This window comes from Colossoma macropomum, unplaced genomic scaffold, assembly GCF_904425465.1.
Source record: "Colossoma macropomum unplaced genomic scaffold, Colossoma_macropomum, whole genome shotgun sequence".
Lineage (NCBI taxonomy): Eukaryota > Metazoa > Chordata > Actinopteri > Characiformes > Serrasalmidae > Colossoma > Colossoma macropomum.
The window spans coordinates 40074364-40090255 of NW_023494805.1; the positions used below are offsets into that span (position 1 = coordinate 40074364).

Sequence of the window (15892 nt, forward strand, 5' to 3'; positions counted from 1 at the left end):
CGCTCTCTCTCTCTCTCTTTTCTCCCCCCTCTCTCTATCATCTTTGTCTCTCTCTCTCTCTCTCTCTCTCTCTCTCGCTCTCTCTCTGAGTTTACAGCCCTGTCAAAATTACCCAGAACACCGAGGGGGAGGGGCCGCGATACCAGGAAATTCCTCAAACACAGACTTGGGTGGGGGGGGCGGGTGAGGAGAGAGATACAGAGATGATAGAGGTTGCGTTTGAGGATTTTCCTGGTATTGCCCCCCCCCCTCGGCGTTCTGGGTAATTTTGACAGGGCTGTAAACTCGGTTGACGGTGATTCACGGGGGACGTGACGGCGCATTTAAAGTGGAATGTTATTCACAACACAGGGCGACCAGGCGCCGTTAGAGGAGAACCAGCAGGCCGTTAAACACGGCGTCCATAAAACACTGTCAGCACACAGGGTCACAACGAACGGCCGGCGGTCAGTCAGCGCAAACACGCTCCGTTCCTCGCAGCATTATGGGAAAAATGCTTGAAGACGCAACATGTATCAGGATTATTAGTTATAGAAACGCTGTAGCCACGTTTCTGTTTTTCTTCTGAAAAACATTTAAAAAGAAATTCTTCAAGGGTTGTTTAGTAAAGGGTCTGGTTCTATTTAGAACCATGAGTTCTATATAGAAACTTTTCATGCTTAAGTGGTTCCCTGCATGGTGAAATGGTTCTTCAGATTGATGGAGAATGTGTTGTAAATGGTTCTGTATAGCACCCAAAAGGGTCCTTCTGTTGTTGCAAGCTCGACATTGTAACAGCGGAAGAACCTTACAGCACATTCTCCATCAATCTAACGAACACTTTAATCATTAAAAAGGTTCTTTGAGTGTTCATGGTTCTATATAAAACCATTTTCGTGAATAAAGAACCCCTGAAGAACCACCATTTTTTAGAATGCAGGCTTGGCATCGTAACAGTACAGGAACCCATATACAACACATTCTCCATCAATCTGAAGCAGATAGTTCTATATAGAACTCATGGACCCTTGAAGAACCATCTTCTTTAAGAGCGTAGGTCAGTGTTTTAGGTAATATTTTAAGACTTTTTTCGACTTTAGCGGAAAAGTTGCTTATCGATACCTGAAATACTGTTCTTCACCTCTAAAGAGCAGCTCATTCCAGTTTGATGCAGTAGAGCGCCCTCTATTGTACATAATGTATGTGCACTATGGAGTCTCTAAAGAGAGAGAACCCTTGTACACTTCACTGTATTAGAAACTCCAGCCTTGTTCTTCCACTCACTGTCCACTTTATGAGCTCCACCTGCCTTAAAGGGGCCACTGTATGGACCGGTCCACCTCAATTAGTTGCAGTTCTACAGTAAAAAATATAAAAATAAAAACAATGAAGTATTCAGACTTTAGATATTTACAATGATTGTCATGATTGATTTAAACTTATATATGCATATGTGTATGTGTATATATATATATATATATATATATATATATATATATATATATATGTGAGAACTTTACAGGAGGAAACAACCTACTTTACTTTTAATGTAAGTCAATGGAACCGGACTTTCCAAGTCATTTTGGGTCATTTCTTTTTGTCCATTCATCATGATAAGAGATTTTCTTCCGACAGCAGCGATATATGCGTGTGTGTGTGTGTGTATATATATATATATATATATATATATATGTATGTATATATATATACATATGTGTATATATATATATGTCTATATATATATATGTATATATATGTGTGTGTATATATATATATATATATATATATATATATATACACACCAATCAGGCATAACATGCATAACATTATGACCACCTCCTTGTTTCTATGCTCATTGTCCATTTTATCAGCTCCACTTACTATATAGGTGCACTTTGTAGTTCTACAGTTACAGACTGTAGTCCATCTGTTTCTCTGCATACTTTGTTAGCCCCCTTTTACCCTGTTCTTCAGTGGTCAGGACCCCCATGGACCCTCACAGAGCAGGTACTATTTGAGTGGTGGATCATTCTTATTTTAGCCACACCCTTGCATTTTAGAGCAGTATGTGAGACTGCATCCCTCATGGCCACATGGTGAGCAGTTAGATCCCATTGTTTTGTGTCACAAAGTCTAAAGGTCAGTGTGGAATTGTCACTACCGAAACACATTTTCTACAGTTAAGTCAACTTTTTCCTGTTTTAATGATAAATATGATGATCTTATGTGTGTACAGCTGTTCAAAGCTGTGTTTGTTAGTCATGTACTGGCTGCAGTTATGCTCAAAATGTCACTACCGAAAAAGTCATTTCTGAAATATTTGACTATCATGTTTATCGTTCATGTAATTATACTCTGTTCCGTTGTGTAGGACGGCAAGGAGCCCCCAGCAACCCCCTCCTCCGGGGCGACTCTGGGCGCGGATCTCCGCCGGTGCTGCCGCCGCCACTCAGGCACGCTGGTGCTGCCGCCATTGTCATGGCGACAGGTGGAGAGAAGTCGGACTCCTGAGGAAGACTGCATGAGCCGGCCAACCTCGCTGGTCTTCACAACGACTCCGCGCATAGACATCACTCCAGTGGCTCCTGACAGGTGAGTTACATGATCTCAGAGTTCAGGTGAACAGAAATGAGCTGTCACAGATGGAAACAGGCGTATGTGTTTCTAATAAAGTGGCCAGTAAGTGGAAGTACAAGGTAGGTGTTTCTAATAAAGTGGCCAGTGAGTGGAAGCACAAGGTAGGTGTTTCTAATAAAGTGGCCAGTAAGTGGAAGTACAAGGGAGGTGTTTCTAATAAAGTGGCCAGTTAGTGGAAGTACAAGGGAGGTGTTTCTAATAAATTGGTAAGTGAGCAGATGCACAAAGTAGGTGTTTCTAATAAAGTGGCCAGTGAGTGGAAGCACAAGGTAGGTGTTTCTAATAAAGCGGCCAGTAAGTGGAAGTACAAGGGAGGTGTTTCTAATAAAGCGGCAAGTGAGTAGAAACACAAGGTAGATGTTTCTAATAAAGTGGCCAGTGAGTGGAAGTACAAGGGAGGTGTTTCTAATAAAGCGGCAAGTGAGTAGAAACACAAGGTAGATGTTTCTAATAAAGTGGCCAGTGAGTGGAAGTACAAGGTAGGTGTTTCTAATAAATTGGCTATTGAGTAGAAACACAAGGTAGGTGTTTCTAATAAAGTGGCCAGTAAGTGGAAGCGCAAGGTAGGTGTTTCTAATAAAATGGCCAATGACAGTACAAAGCAGGGCTTTCTAACACTATAATGTTGCAAGGAGACAGATGTGCCACAAGGTGGCAATATTCTCAGCACAATCTCTCTCAGGTACGATCCACATTCAGATGCCCTCTTTTCTATTTCTGCACATTGTTTAATCTCCTGAATTGAGAGTGAACCGCGTGAACTCGCGCTCACCCAGCACAGAACATCAATATGACCCAGTTTTACGTAAAACGGGGTCGTTTTTCTCCACACCTGTTTCTTTGCGTCAGAGCTGTGCCTCACTTACATTTGGACGCTGAAAGCGTCTGGGCTCGAGTGTCAGCTCCACGGCAATTGAGGATACTGAACTTTCCGCAAAAGCGTGTGTCACAAGGGCGAAGGCTTGGCAAGCCAAAGAAGAAGGAGGAGAAAGAGGGAGCAGTGCAGAGGAGAGAGAAATGAGGGAAGAGGGCAAGATAGAGGGCAAAGGCTAGGAAACAGAAAGCTCAGGACATTCTACTAGCAGCCGAGGAGAGTCCAGCTTTTCAGTGCAGACCACCAGTGCTGCTGCTACTGGGATTAGAAGCTCAGGCTCATGGAGCCCAGTTCAGGAGGCATGGATTTGAACCAGGAGTCAGAGCCGAGCTCCAGGAGGCAAAGGCTCCAGCTCAGGTTGGATTCGGACGCTCAGTCCAGCATAATGGAGCAGGAAAGGGCCTCATTCCGGAAGCTATTGGTCAAAAAGACAGTCCGGCAAAGACGGCGATTCACCGTGGCCGTATCTCACACATGGTAAGAGTGGAGTAGCGTCGGGAGGAGGCAGGAATATGTGTGGTTGGTACCGGGAGATAAATCGTCTGTATTGGTTTTGGTGCCTAACAACAATACTTACTTCTTGTTGTGGTGGGATTGACAAATAACAGTGCTGCAATTAGAGATGTCAAACAATTTAAAAATATTTTAATTGTTAAATGGAATGTATGTTCATAAAAGATTATTGTCTGTATTTCACAGACATTTGCAGTTATTTTAAGAGTTGTTACTGTTATTATTATAGTAAAATACTATAGTCATATGCAAAAGTTTGGACATGTTTTGTTGATTTCCTAAGTGAAAATAAGTTACCAAATCTTCTGCAGGGAACACACTTAAATATCACATTTTTCTTCTCATTTTAGTGCACAAAAATCTATTTATTGGGAAAAAATAAAACATCCAAATAACATTTTCATATATATTCAGCAAATAAACGTTAATTGTGCATTAAAATGCACAGAAACATGTTCTCTGTGAAGGATGTGTTAACACCCTCTTAAGTACTGAGTGTTTTAACCGGCATAGTAATGTAAGAGCGCTTTTTGGACCGTGCGTTTGCAGTGCATTTACCAAGCATTGCCATTTGCGTTCTCATACTTGCGCTGAGTATGTCTCTGGCCTCACACCAATTTTGAAGGACCCATGTTAGGGAAAAACATTTATTTTTTAATTCTGTTAAAATAGAGTAGTTTCAAAACATACTATTCACTCCACATTTCATTGTTTTTCTGAAGTCACACAAACATTAACATTTGCATATATCCACCTGTTCAGTCCACAGCAGTTTAGCTCCGCCTATTTACACTAAAGCTACAAAGAGGGTTTCAGGCTGGACTGCTGGACTGAGGCGCAATACAAGACAGCCAATCAGAACAGAGCTCATCTACATACACCAGTTGTAAAGGCATAGGAACAAGGACAGCCTGTTTAATTCTGAGGGGTAAACAGAAGTTGACAGATGGTCAGGGAGAAATGAATTATCACTGTTTTTGGTACATAAAACCACACAAATGTTATAAGTGAACAAATGAAAAAAAGAGTACAGGAAAGTGTTGGATATACGCCCTTAAAAACTTGAAAGAAACTGTTGAGTGGGAAGTGAAGTGCCAGGAATGATATCCTGGATGTGATTTTATAAAAATCTGGCAACATATCGCACCACCAAATGCTGAAGTTAAGTAATAATTAAGCAGTATGGACTAGCGGATTTGCTGTTACAGCCAGGGGTGGGCGATATGGCAACAATATTACATCACGATGCTTCAAGATATTTTCACGATACACAATATGCATCGATATGCTAGTGCCACATATAAAAATACTGTAATAACTGCAGTGATTTTATTCAGTGTTTTACAAACTGCACTGCACTGAATCCAGTTCATAGTATTGCATTAAACTATACTTAATTTGTCATTAAGACCACGTCGCCATTTTGGTTGGCAAGCTGTGACTCTGACTGAGCTCATAACTTCACCTTTACAGAATTTACAGCCCTGCAAGTGGATAAAAAAACAAGCAAAATGGACCAGAATGACCACTAAAAAGATTTGAAGACATGTAGACGCTTTAAATGCCTCTCCAGAAAACGCTACGAGGAGAAGATTAGCTAGATTGGTGATCTGGATCTGTCTAACCTGCACATCTCCAGAGTTCACAGCATTTCAGTGTGTGATATTTTATAAAAACTAATAAAAGTGCCTAACAAAGCTGCCAAAGTTGGTCTTAAATAAAAAACTCATACAGGGTGATTCAAAAAGATTAATCCGATTTCAAAGCGCCATATTTTTACAACGGTGAGGCGCCTCACATTCCAACTGAAACAGGGGGTCATAGAGTTTCTGACTGTCAGTGGAAGATGGCTCCCTTCAGTCTGAGAGACGATGAGACCCCTGAGCAGAAAGCGCTCTGCGTTCTCCACTTCAATAAGAGTGAATCAGTCATAACTGTGCAACGTGATTTTCGTGGGCAGTGAAGCTCCAACAGCTCAGAGCGTTCGTCGTTGGTTCCACAACACTGGATGATCTCCGAAATCGCACTGAAAGAGCTGTGAGTGCAGCGACACCCGACATGCTCAATCCAGTATGGGATGAATTTGACTATGGCGTTGATGTTGTCTGTACAGCTGGAGGAGGTTCATACTGAGACCTTGTACAATTACATAATAAACTTTATGCTCATTTAAACCATTTACAGTTCACTGCATTGTTCTGTAATGATTTACAAGAGAAATAAATCATTTTGAAATCGGATGAAGCTTTTTGAATCACCCTGTATTTTAAGCTCAAGTCAGCTTCTTATTCACCAGCTTCTCATTTGAATATTCCGTTCCACCTTAAATGGTGCTGCAGTTACACTGAGGCGCTTTAATCGTAGAACAATTTCAAAAGCTGGCAAAAATGAAGCCAACATCAGTAAATGCATCAGTTTGCCTCAATAAATGCTCCCTAATCAACAAATACCTCAAACCTTTGCTTGGAGATGTTCAGCTGTTACTGAGCAGCTAATGTGCAGCATAGTGACGCTATAATCAGCCATTGGAGCTGCTGATCGCGTCTCACTGGCTGATCTAAGGCGGCGTCCCAAACCACACACTTCTGCACTTCACCTACTACACTAATGAGTACAATGGGATATGTGCTAGTTTTGTGTACTGTTTAGTGAGCTGGTATGTAGTTTGTAATGCAAAAATAATAACGTAGCTGGGGAATCTCAGCTGTTCAGATTATAGCTTTGTTTGTCATCACTACAACCGCAAACCAAATGAAATCAAGTCAGTACACTCAAATACAGTGGTTAATATGCTTTATATAGCAGTTAGTTCCAGCCTCGCAAGCTGATTGGTTGAGAAGCATTGTACCCGTGCTGTTATTTCACCATAACATCACATTTTTTTTTCACAAACACTGTATCACTCCGCTAAAACGCTGTTGCTAAGCAGCAGCTGTGCGAGACGCTCAGACCATTTGAACGTTTTTACTTCTTACTTTGCCACAAACAGAAAATGGACACTTTTAAGATCACATTTGACCGACAGCCGATTTGGTCAGACACTAAATTCCCAAACTGTCATCACCACTGAGCAGCTTTTCAGTCGGCAGCTGTGACAGAAGAACAGCTGAACAACCTGGAATCAGCCAGAAATGAACCCAACACCATTCGCCAAACGTGTAGTCTGATCTTCAGAGTCTGACCAAATCAGACTGAGACATAAAACTGACGCAATAAAAAACAAAAATCTTGCTCAGTGGTGATGACAGTTTGGGAATTCAATGTAAAGAGCTGGAGAACGAACTGCCAGCTGTGCAGCGAGTGGGCGGAGTTCGTTACTCTGACGTAGCAACAAGCTGCTTGTTAAGGAACTATAATTTGGTGAAGGAACTGCGAACATTGAAACATATTAAACGCTGCGTTCACGGCCCAGTTTATTAATTTATTACTGTATTTATTTAACTGTTGTATAAAAGCAACAGAACACTCGAGGAGTGTGTTATCGCCAATAACATCACGGCTGTGATGATCTACGGCGACCAAATCACAGCCGTGATGTTATTTCGAGAAAACTCTCCTTCTCGTTTCTGTTGCTTAATTAAACATTTTTTACAGAGTTTAAAAACGTGTTTTACTGCCTTTGCTGGATCAGTTATGGCTTTTTTAATTCATTACACAGCCACAGCACTAATGAATGAACCTGAAGTTGCTATCCAAAATTGTGGCGGCACAATTGTGACGTCATCGGAATACTATCAGTTACACAGGCCTAATTCTGCTCACATTGTAATGAAAAGACGTTATTTTAGGATAACAATGTCCACGATACGCTCAGAAAAGAGTATTATGACATAATTTATCACAATAACAACATCATATCATCACGATCCTATTGCCCAGCTTGAACCATGAACCTTTTGAAAGTGCATTGCAGTACTTGAGTACGTTGTGAAACTCTGAGTAATGTGTTTGAACAGACATGAAACCCTGTGTTATTCCGGGTTGTTCTGTGGGTGCTGCTGTCCTCTGGACATCTGGTCTCCTGAGACGGCCTTAACATCTTTAGCTTGCCAGTTATGATGACCGTGCACTTTCAGCAGTAACTAGAGCCTGGAAATACTCGAAGCTCTGCTACCCACACACAAATATACACTCCCCGTCAAAGTCCGGGGACTCTGTCTGCTGACCGCAACGGAACGCAGACTAATCAGGACGAGCTGACGTTAATGACATGCATGCAGAAAGGAACTGGACAGCAAGTCAGCAACCTAGATTTTGGAGTGTGCTTACTGGTTCACTGATGGTGGTACGTCTGCTTAGGTCAGGGCTGGGCTGTGTGGACCGTTCTACCTGAATTAGTTCAGACTGTGGTCCCATAGTAAAAACTATTTTGAAAAACATTGAAGTATTCAGACTTCAGATATTCTGAAGGACTTTGTTATGATTTATTGAAACCCAAGGCATTAATAGAGATAGTAATAAGCTAAATATATACAAAATCATGATTTATAGGGTACTTTCTGTTGCGAAGTGACTGTTCCAAACCCTAACCTCTAAATTTACACTTGTGAAAATAATACTTATTTTTGTGTTTTTCAAAGTTGTTTTTAAAAAGATCTTTCTGATTTCTTTTAAAAAAGAATTTTGGTCTGTAGGCGGGGCCTTATGTTAGCCAGGCCCCTGCATTTTAGAGCAGGAATTGAGGCTGCATCCCTGTCCCTCATGGCCACATGGTGAGCAGTTAGATCCCATTGTTTTGAAGTAAATGTGTCCCAAAGATTAAAAATCAGTGTGGAACATTGAGAATTGTCACTACCGAAACACATTTTCTGAAATTAAGGAAACTTTTTTGCATTTAGTGAAGCATATTATGATTTTATGTGTGTACAGCTGTTCAAAGCTGTGTTGAGTTCTGCTCAAAATGAGCGAAAATTGTCACTAATGAAAATTTGGTAAAGTTTTAATAAAGTTTTAAAGTTTTAATAGTCCAAGTCATTTACAAGTCCCAATTGTGTTTTCAGCTCTGACTTTGAACCAATTTCAAAATTATGTTGTGTCAAATTTCTATTCCACATCTGAACAGCCAAATAACCATATTTCACCCCTGTATATTTTAGAGGGGTGTGGGGGCTCACTGATAGATGGTGCTGACAGAAACTGACACTGAAAAAACAGAAAAACTAAGCATGAAAGTGGCTAATCGACAGATAAGAGCTACACTCACCAAAACACGTTCAGCTTTCACTCTAACACCAGTCACTCGACTCTACGCTCTCAGATATCCTCTAAATGGGTGTCATTTTAGCTTCAGCTAGCTGGAACCGAGCATCTCAGATGTTAGTTTTGTCATCTACACTGATGGCAAAGCTGGTGGTCCACTGGCGTTTTCTGGGTGGCTCACCGGTGTTTAAGCAGAGTATTAGACAAAATTCCACTTATCATCGCTCATTTTTCTCTCACAGTCCGATTTACTTATTTTTCCTTCCTTCCTTTCTTTTATACTTAGTTTAGTAAATAATTTTAATCCAGCACAGCGTCAGTAACATGATTTGCTATAAAACCATTTCATATCAGGCCAAGTCATTATTTTTTTCTCTAAGTTGCTTGTAATATTTGTTTATTTTCTAAAATTAAAGTCTCTGTGCCTCTAAAATCTGTTTGAGATTAAAAACTAGATAGAGCTTGAATGCAGGACAGTAATCTGGGAGGTCCGAGAGTGGAACAGCAGTGGGAAACAGTCAGCGGGGTGCTGACCTTACCAAGCCAGTGGACCGATATATGCACGCTGTCTGGGTTGAACTGTGCACTGTGACCCGCTTATTTGGTGACCATGTGAGCAAACTATTCTGTTTTGTTTTTATTCAATTTTAAATTATTGCAGGATGTTAACAAAAACCGCATTAATATTTGGAGATGTTTTAAAACTATTAAAACTGCCCCACCCTAACTTAGGTCTTACAGTCTGGTACTGAGTGACATGACTGAGAGTTTTTCAGTGCACTGTGGTACTGAAGCAGTTCATTTGGTGCCATGAAAGTATTGAATTTCACTCGTGCTGACATGGTTACAGCAAGGAGATCAAATGTGTGGACACTGGCGTTCCTTAGCTTGCATTGCCACATATTTTCCTCTTAATAAACCGTAATAAACCTTTGAACTAGACTTTAATATCACTGCTGTCAGAGGAAAACCTTGTATCTCCATTTTTGTTGTTTTTCAGTTTTTGACATAATTTGAAAATGCCTGTTGCTCTTTATGTTATTTGTGAATTACATGATGAATGGACCAAAAGAAACGACCCAAAATGACTTAGAAAAAAGTCTGGTTCCATTGACTTACATTAAAAGTAAAGTATGTTTTTTCCTTCTCCTGTAAAGTTACCATTTTGGAGATACGAGGTTTTATGTGTTAAGTTATTGCAAACTAATGAAGAAAGATGCTCGTTTGTATTTGAAACATTTCAGCTGTGAAAGTTTGGAAGGTGTGGGAATGGGCAGCAGTGTCCAGGTCTTGCTCAATGCTCTCAGTGTGTCTTAAGTCATCCTGTGAATGGTCAGTAGTCGCCCTCTGCTCCTGCTTGGGTCAGAGCTCGGTGTCGTTTGCACCAGTTCCCCTTCACCCCACTTCCTGCAACTCTCTCATCAAACACACAGCTGAACAGTGGGCTTTTTCTGCCGTGACTCATTTTGATCCATATTAGGACACAAACTGCTGCTCATACGTTTGGAATCACCGGTCAGAAGTTTTGTCACAGATACTATGGTGAGCAGAAGAGACCAGCATTTACACTCTTTCTTTTGGTGACACATAGATGCACTCAACTCTCGCAAGAGGACTGGTCTCCATCCGCCTCTCTCTCCCTCCCTCTGCTGGAGTTGGTCTCTCTCTCTCTCTCTCTCTCTCTCTCTCTAACTTTCTCTCTCTCTCTCACTCCCTCTGCTGGAGTTGGTCTCTCTCTCTCTCCCTCCCTCTGCTGGAGTTGGTCTCTCTCTCTCTCCCTCTCTCTGCTGGAGTAGGTCTCTCTCTCTCTCTCCCTCTCTCTGCTGGAGCTGGTCTCTCTCTCTCTCTCTCTCTCTCTCTCTCTCTCTCTAACGCTCTTTCTTCTGGATCTGCTCTCTCTGCTGCAGCTGTTTTTTTCTCTGCTGGAACTGGTCTCTCTCTGCTGTAGCTGGTCTCTCTCTGCTGGAAGTGATACCTCTCTGTCTCTCTCTGCTGTAGCTTGTCTCTCTCTCCTGGAGCTGGTCTCTCTCTCTCTCTTCGTTGAAGCTGCTTGCTCTCTCTCATGCTCTCTTCTGGAGCTGGTCTCTCTCCTAGAGCTGGTCTATCTGCTGGAGATGGTCTCACTCTCTCTCTCGTTCTCTCTGCTAAAGCTGGTCCTATTCCTTCTGCAGAAGCTGGTCTCTCACTGCTGTAGCTGGTCTCTCTCTTCTGAAGCTGCTCCCTCTCTGCTGTAGCTGGTCTGTTTCTTCTGAAGCTGCTCTCTCTGCTGTAGCTGGTGGTCTCTCTCTCTCTTTCTCTCTCTCTCTTTTTCTCTCTCTCTCTCACAAAGCTGTTTTTCTCACTCTCTGCTGGAGCTGGTCTCTCTCTCTCTCTCTCTCTCTCTCTCTCTCTCTCTCTCTCTCTCTCCCAAAGCTGTTTTCCTCACTCTCTGCTGGAGCTGGTCTCTCTCTCTCTCTCTCTCTCTCTCTCTCCCAAAGCTGTTTTCCTCACTCTCTGCTGGAGCTGGTCTCTCTCTCTGGTGGAGCTTCTCCTAATTTTCAGGAGCTTATTGTTTTTCTACCACTGTCTATCAAACACCACAACCCACCTCCTCTGCCAACAATATCCACCTTTCAGCTTTATGACAAAACCAAAATCCATCAGTTTCGCTCTTAGGAAAGAACCATATATGAGACTTTCTTTTCTTGTGTTTTACAAGCATGAGTTCTTGATCTTTAGGCTTACAGATTCTTGAGGCTTCCAACTTAAGAACCTATTTCAAGCCTGTCCTTCAGGCTTGCCCTTTTAGCCGGGTTAATGTTTTTTTAATGTTTATGTGTTGTTTAGAGGAATGATCTGAAACATTGTTCTTACCTGAGTGCTCCTGTGGTTGTGTCCTGTGTGTCCTGCTGTAGTTTGGAGGTGGAGAATGGCCCGTCGGCGGGCTGCAGTCCGCTGGATCTGCAGCTGTCCCCCGGCTCAGGCCTGGTGCTGCACCCCAGCATGGCTGGACACGGTCAGCGGCGTGAATCCTTCCTCTACCGTTCGGACAGCGACTACGACCTGTCGCCCAAATCTACCTCCCGCAACTCTTCCATCGTGGGCGAACTGTGAGTGAACCGCACACCTTTGTTCAGATCTCTTTGCTGTTAATTGGCCTATAGACGAGTGCAGAACTATACGCCATAAAACAGGTTATTATCCCAGTTTTTGTCATCAAATGTAACAATAAATTGACAACCCATTGAATTTCATTAACCCTTATGCTGCGTTCATATGTTTGCGTTAAAAAGACGTCGTTCTGTGCCTCGTACCGTTACGCTACCGATAGCGGCATGAAGCCACGCAAACATCGGCGTGTTGACAGCTTTACCAGCAAAAATGGATCGTTATCAGAGGAAAGCTTTAGCAGTGTGTATTGTCCACTGACTCGTCTAGAGTCCAAGTCATTTACAAGTCCAAGTTGTGTTTTCCGCTCCAATTTGGTAGTATGATCCATATAACAGTAATAAGGTATTCTCCGGTATTTCAAAGTAATGTTGCGTCAAATTTCTATTCCACGGGCTCCTGAGTGGCGCAACCGTCTAAGCGTTGGCCCTATCGTCAGGAGATCGCGAGTTCGATCCCTGGTGATGCTACAGCCGTCCGTAGGGAGTCCGAGAGAGCCCAATTGGCCTCGCTCTCTCTGGGTGGGTAGGATGGCCCCTCCCTCTCCCCCATCACTCACTCAGCGCGATGCTAGTCAGCGTAGGTGTCTGTTAGCTGACGTAACAGATCTGGCGGTTGGCGCTTTCCTCCGAGCGCGTTCGGCTGTCCAATGACGTTGCGTGAGCGGCAGTTCGAAAAGATGCAGTGGCTGGTTTCACAGGTCTCGGAGGAAGCCTGTGTTAGCCTTCACCCTCCTAGCGTTGATAGCGTCGTGTGTGATTGGGGGAGTCCTAACTAGCGGGTGGAATTGGAGACGACTGAATTGGGGAGAAAACCGGGTAAAAATTGAAAAAAAAATTACACATCTGAACAGCCAGATAATCATATTCCACCCCTTATATTTTAGATGGTGCTGACAGAAAGTGGGGGACTATTAGAGCCAAGAAAAAACACAGAAAAACTAAGCATGAAAGTGGCCAATCGACCAATATGAGCTACACTCACCAAAACACGTTCAGCTTTCACTCTAACACCAGTCACTCGACTCTACGCTCTCAAATATCCTCTAAATGGGTGTCATTTTAGCTTCAGCTAGCTGGAACCGAGGCTTTGCTGCGGTGTGTGGCACCTTTGGCCTAATAACTGAGCTATCATTAGCTTAGCCAAAGCGCTACAGTCCCAAACACCACAGAACAGGTTAGATTTCATCTTTCTGTCACTCCAACACCGGTCACTCAACTTCAACTCTCTCAGACGTTAGTTTTATCATCTACACTGGTTTCAGCAGAGCAGCACTCAGTCAGAATCAAACCTGTACTGTGGTGAGGGGCTCTGTTTGGGTCTGTAGCCGCTCACTATGAACCGCTGTGGTCTCCAGAACGTTGCTGCTGGCAGTGGCAGAATTTTCCGTCGCGGCTCCATCGAAAAACCATCATCTGTCTACCGCCAACATGTAAACGCAGCATTAGAGGCGTGGAGTTATTAGTACTTGATTATAGATTTAAAAGACATTAATCGCAATTATTTGAAAAACACTATATGAATAATTACACAGTTATATGAACGACATAATAAGATGTATAATTAATGTACATTCAGCTTTTAGTCTGCACTTCCGAGTTCTGTTTCATTCTTGTTCCACAGAATTTCTCTGCTTGTTTCGGTGAGCTAGAAATGAGAGATATTTCAGATAAAATGACCACATGCTTTCATTATCTCCAGTTATAACTGCTGCTCTAAGGGCTGGATTATTCTTCTGAGTCTCCGTATCTGTGAACGGGTGTAGGCGTCGTACAAAACAGAAAGTACAGAAAACAAAGAGGAAAGTCTCACCTTTCTGCTCTCACTCTCCAAGAATGAGTACTCACTTCACCATTGTTGTCATATTTTGAAGATGTGGTAAACCCCTTCTCCGCTTACCTCCATCCATAAAAAAGAATAAATCAGCCCTGAGAGTTAACTCAGCAAACGGCCGTCTAGACCTCCATTCTTCACTCCTGTACCTTCTACTTTTAAAAAGGTCTACATAATTTAATGGTTAAGATGTAAACAGTCGTTCAGGGTGGTTTGGTGTGAAACGCTCTGTTCTAGAGAAACTTACTGAGTCAGAATTGTTCACAGTGGTGGTGATGGGAACCAGACGTCCACCTCTAAAAGCTCCCTCATAGAAAGTTACTACATGAAATGGTTATGAACAAGCTGTCTGATGTCTGAGACGTTGTTTAATGATCATTTTGAGAAGGTTTTGGTCGCAAACGTGTTTTTAAAAGAACCCAAAGAACCCCTGATTTTTCTGATTTTACACTGATTCACTATTAAATATCATCACTGTCCAGAGATAAACAAGTATCTGCAAAATAGTAACAGCGGAGGGCAAAAACGTTCTTCATTTTTAATGTGAGTTAATGTAACATCATTTAATTCCAAGCAATTTTGAAGCATTTCTGTTGGTCCATTCATCGTAAAATTTCAACACAATATAAAAGACAGCTGCTAAACTGAAATGTAGGAACTAAAATTGCAAAAAAACTGAGATATCTGTTTTTTTTTATTTTGAACAGTAACAGTATGACTCAGGATACACGTGTAGGTTCACTGGTGGTTTTGGACGGTAAATAAAATGTCTATATTTGTGTTGTAGTCATGGTGACGTCTGGTTCCTATCACCACCACTGTAAAGAAATCTGAGTCAGTAATTTTCTCTACAATGAAACATTTCACATCAAAACACTCTCAATGACTGTTCACATCTCAACCACTGAATGATGCAGAATTTTTTTAAAATTGGTGGAATTCCCCTTTAAGAATAACTTAATAGTTTCCATTTTTCCATGTAGTCTCTGAATAATAACCCGCCAGTTAAGGGGTTAAATTTCATTTAACTAATTTCAGTTTTCATTTGAATTTATTTCATTTTAGTATGTCCACAGAGTTTAGAGCGTAGATCTGTATCAGCCTATCAAAGGAGAATTCCACCCATTTGTAGACATTTCTACACAGTTCAGTCGTTAACATGCAAATAATTATTCATTATTATTATTATTATTATTATTATTATTGTTACTGTTATTAATTATAATAAAATCAATACATAATTTAAACATAATATGTAATAATACTGATATATAAGTTAACATATATGTTATAATTATGATATAATAGTAAGTAATAGTAATATATAATACTATTAGTAATAACATTATTAATACATTGTTATTATTATATTATTGTTGTTATTAGTATTATTATTATTATATTATATATTATTATCAATGCGTAAAATAATCTGAAAACTACCTTTTTCTTGGAGACTACTTTACCTTACAGCACTACGCGTGCATCTCTTCGTCATGAATGAATTTGTAAAAATATGTTTTATTGCAAAATCTGATCTCACAACTATCGTTAAACAGTGTCTCCGATATCAGGCAGTGAATTCATAACCATTTCATGTAGTAACTTTCTGTGAGGGAGATTTTAGAGGTGGACGTCTGGTTCCTATCAGCACCACTGTGAACAACTCTGACTCACTTCTCTTGAATGCACCATATAAAAGCCAAACTA

General features: G+C 41.4%; 1 protein-coding gene across 1 annotated transcript in view; it reads left to right on the plus strand.

Moving 5' to 3' along the window:
* The first annotated feature begins 3548 nt into the window (after positions 1 to 3548).
* pde4bb (phosphodiesterase 4B, cAMP-specific b) overlaps positions 3549 to 15892 on the plus strand; it is a 54686-nt gene continuing 42342 nt past the window's right edge. The window contains exons 1-2 of the mRNA XM_036596159.1: positions 3549 to 3967; positions 12097 to 12291. Coding sequence (XP_036452052.1) covers positions 3771 to 3967; positions 12097 to 12291 — 392 coding nt within the window. The 5' untranslated portion in view covers positions 3549 to 3770. The remainder of the gene's footprint in view (positions 3968 to 12096; positions 12292 to 15892) is intronic.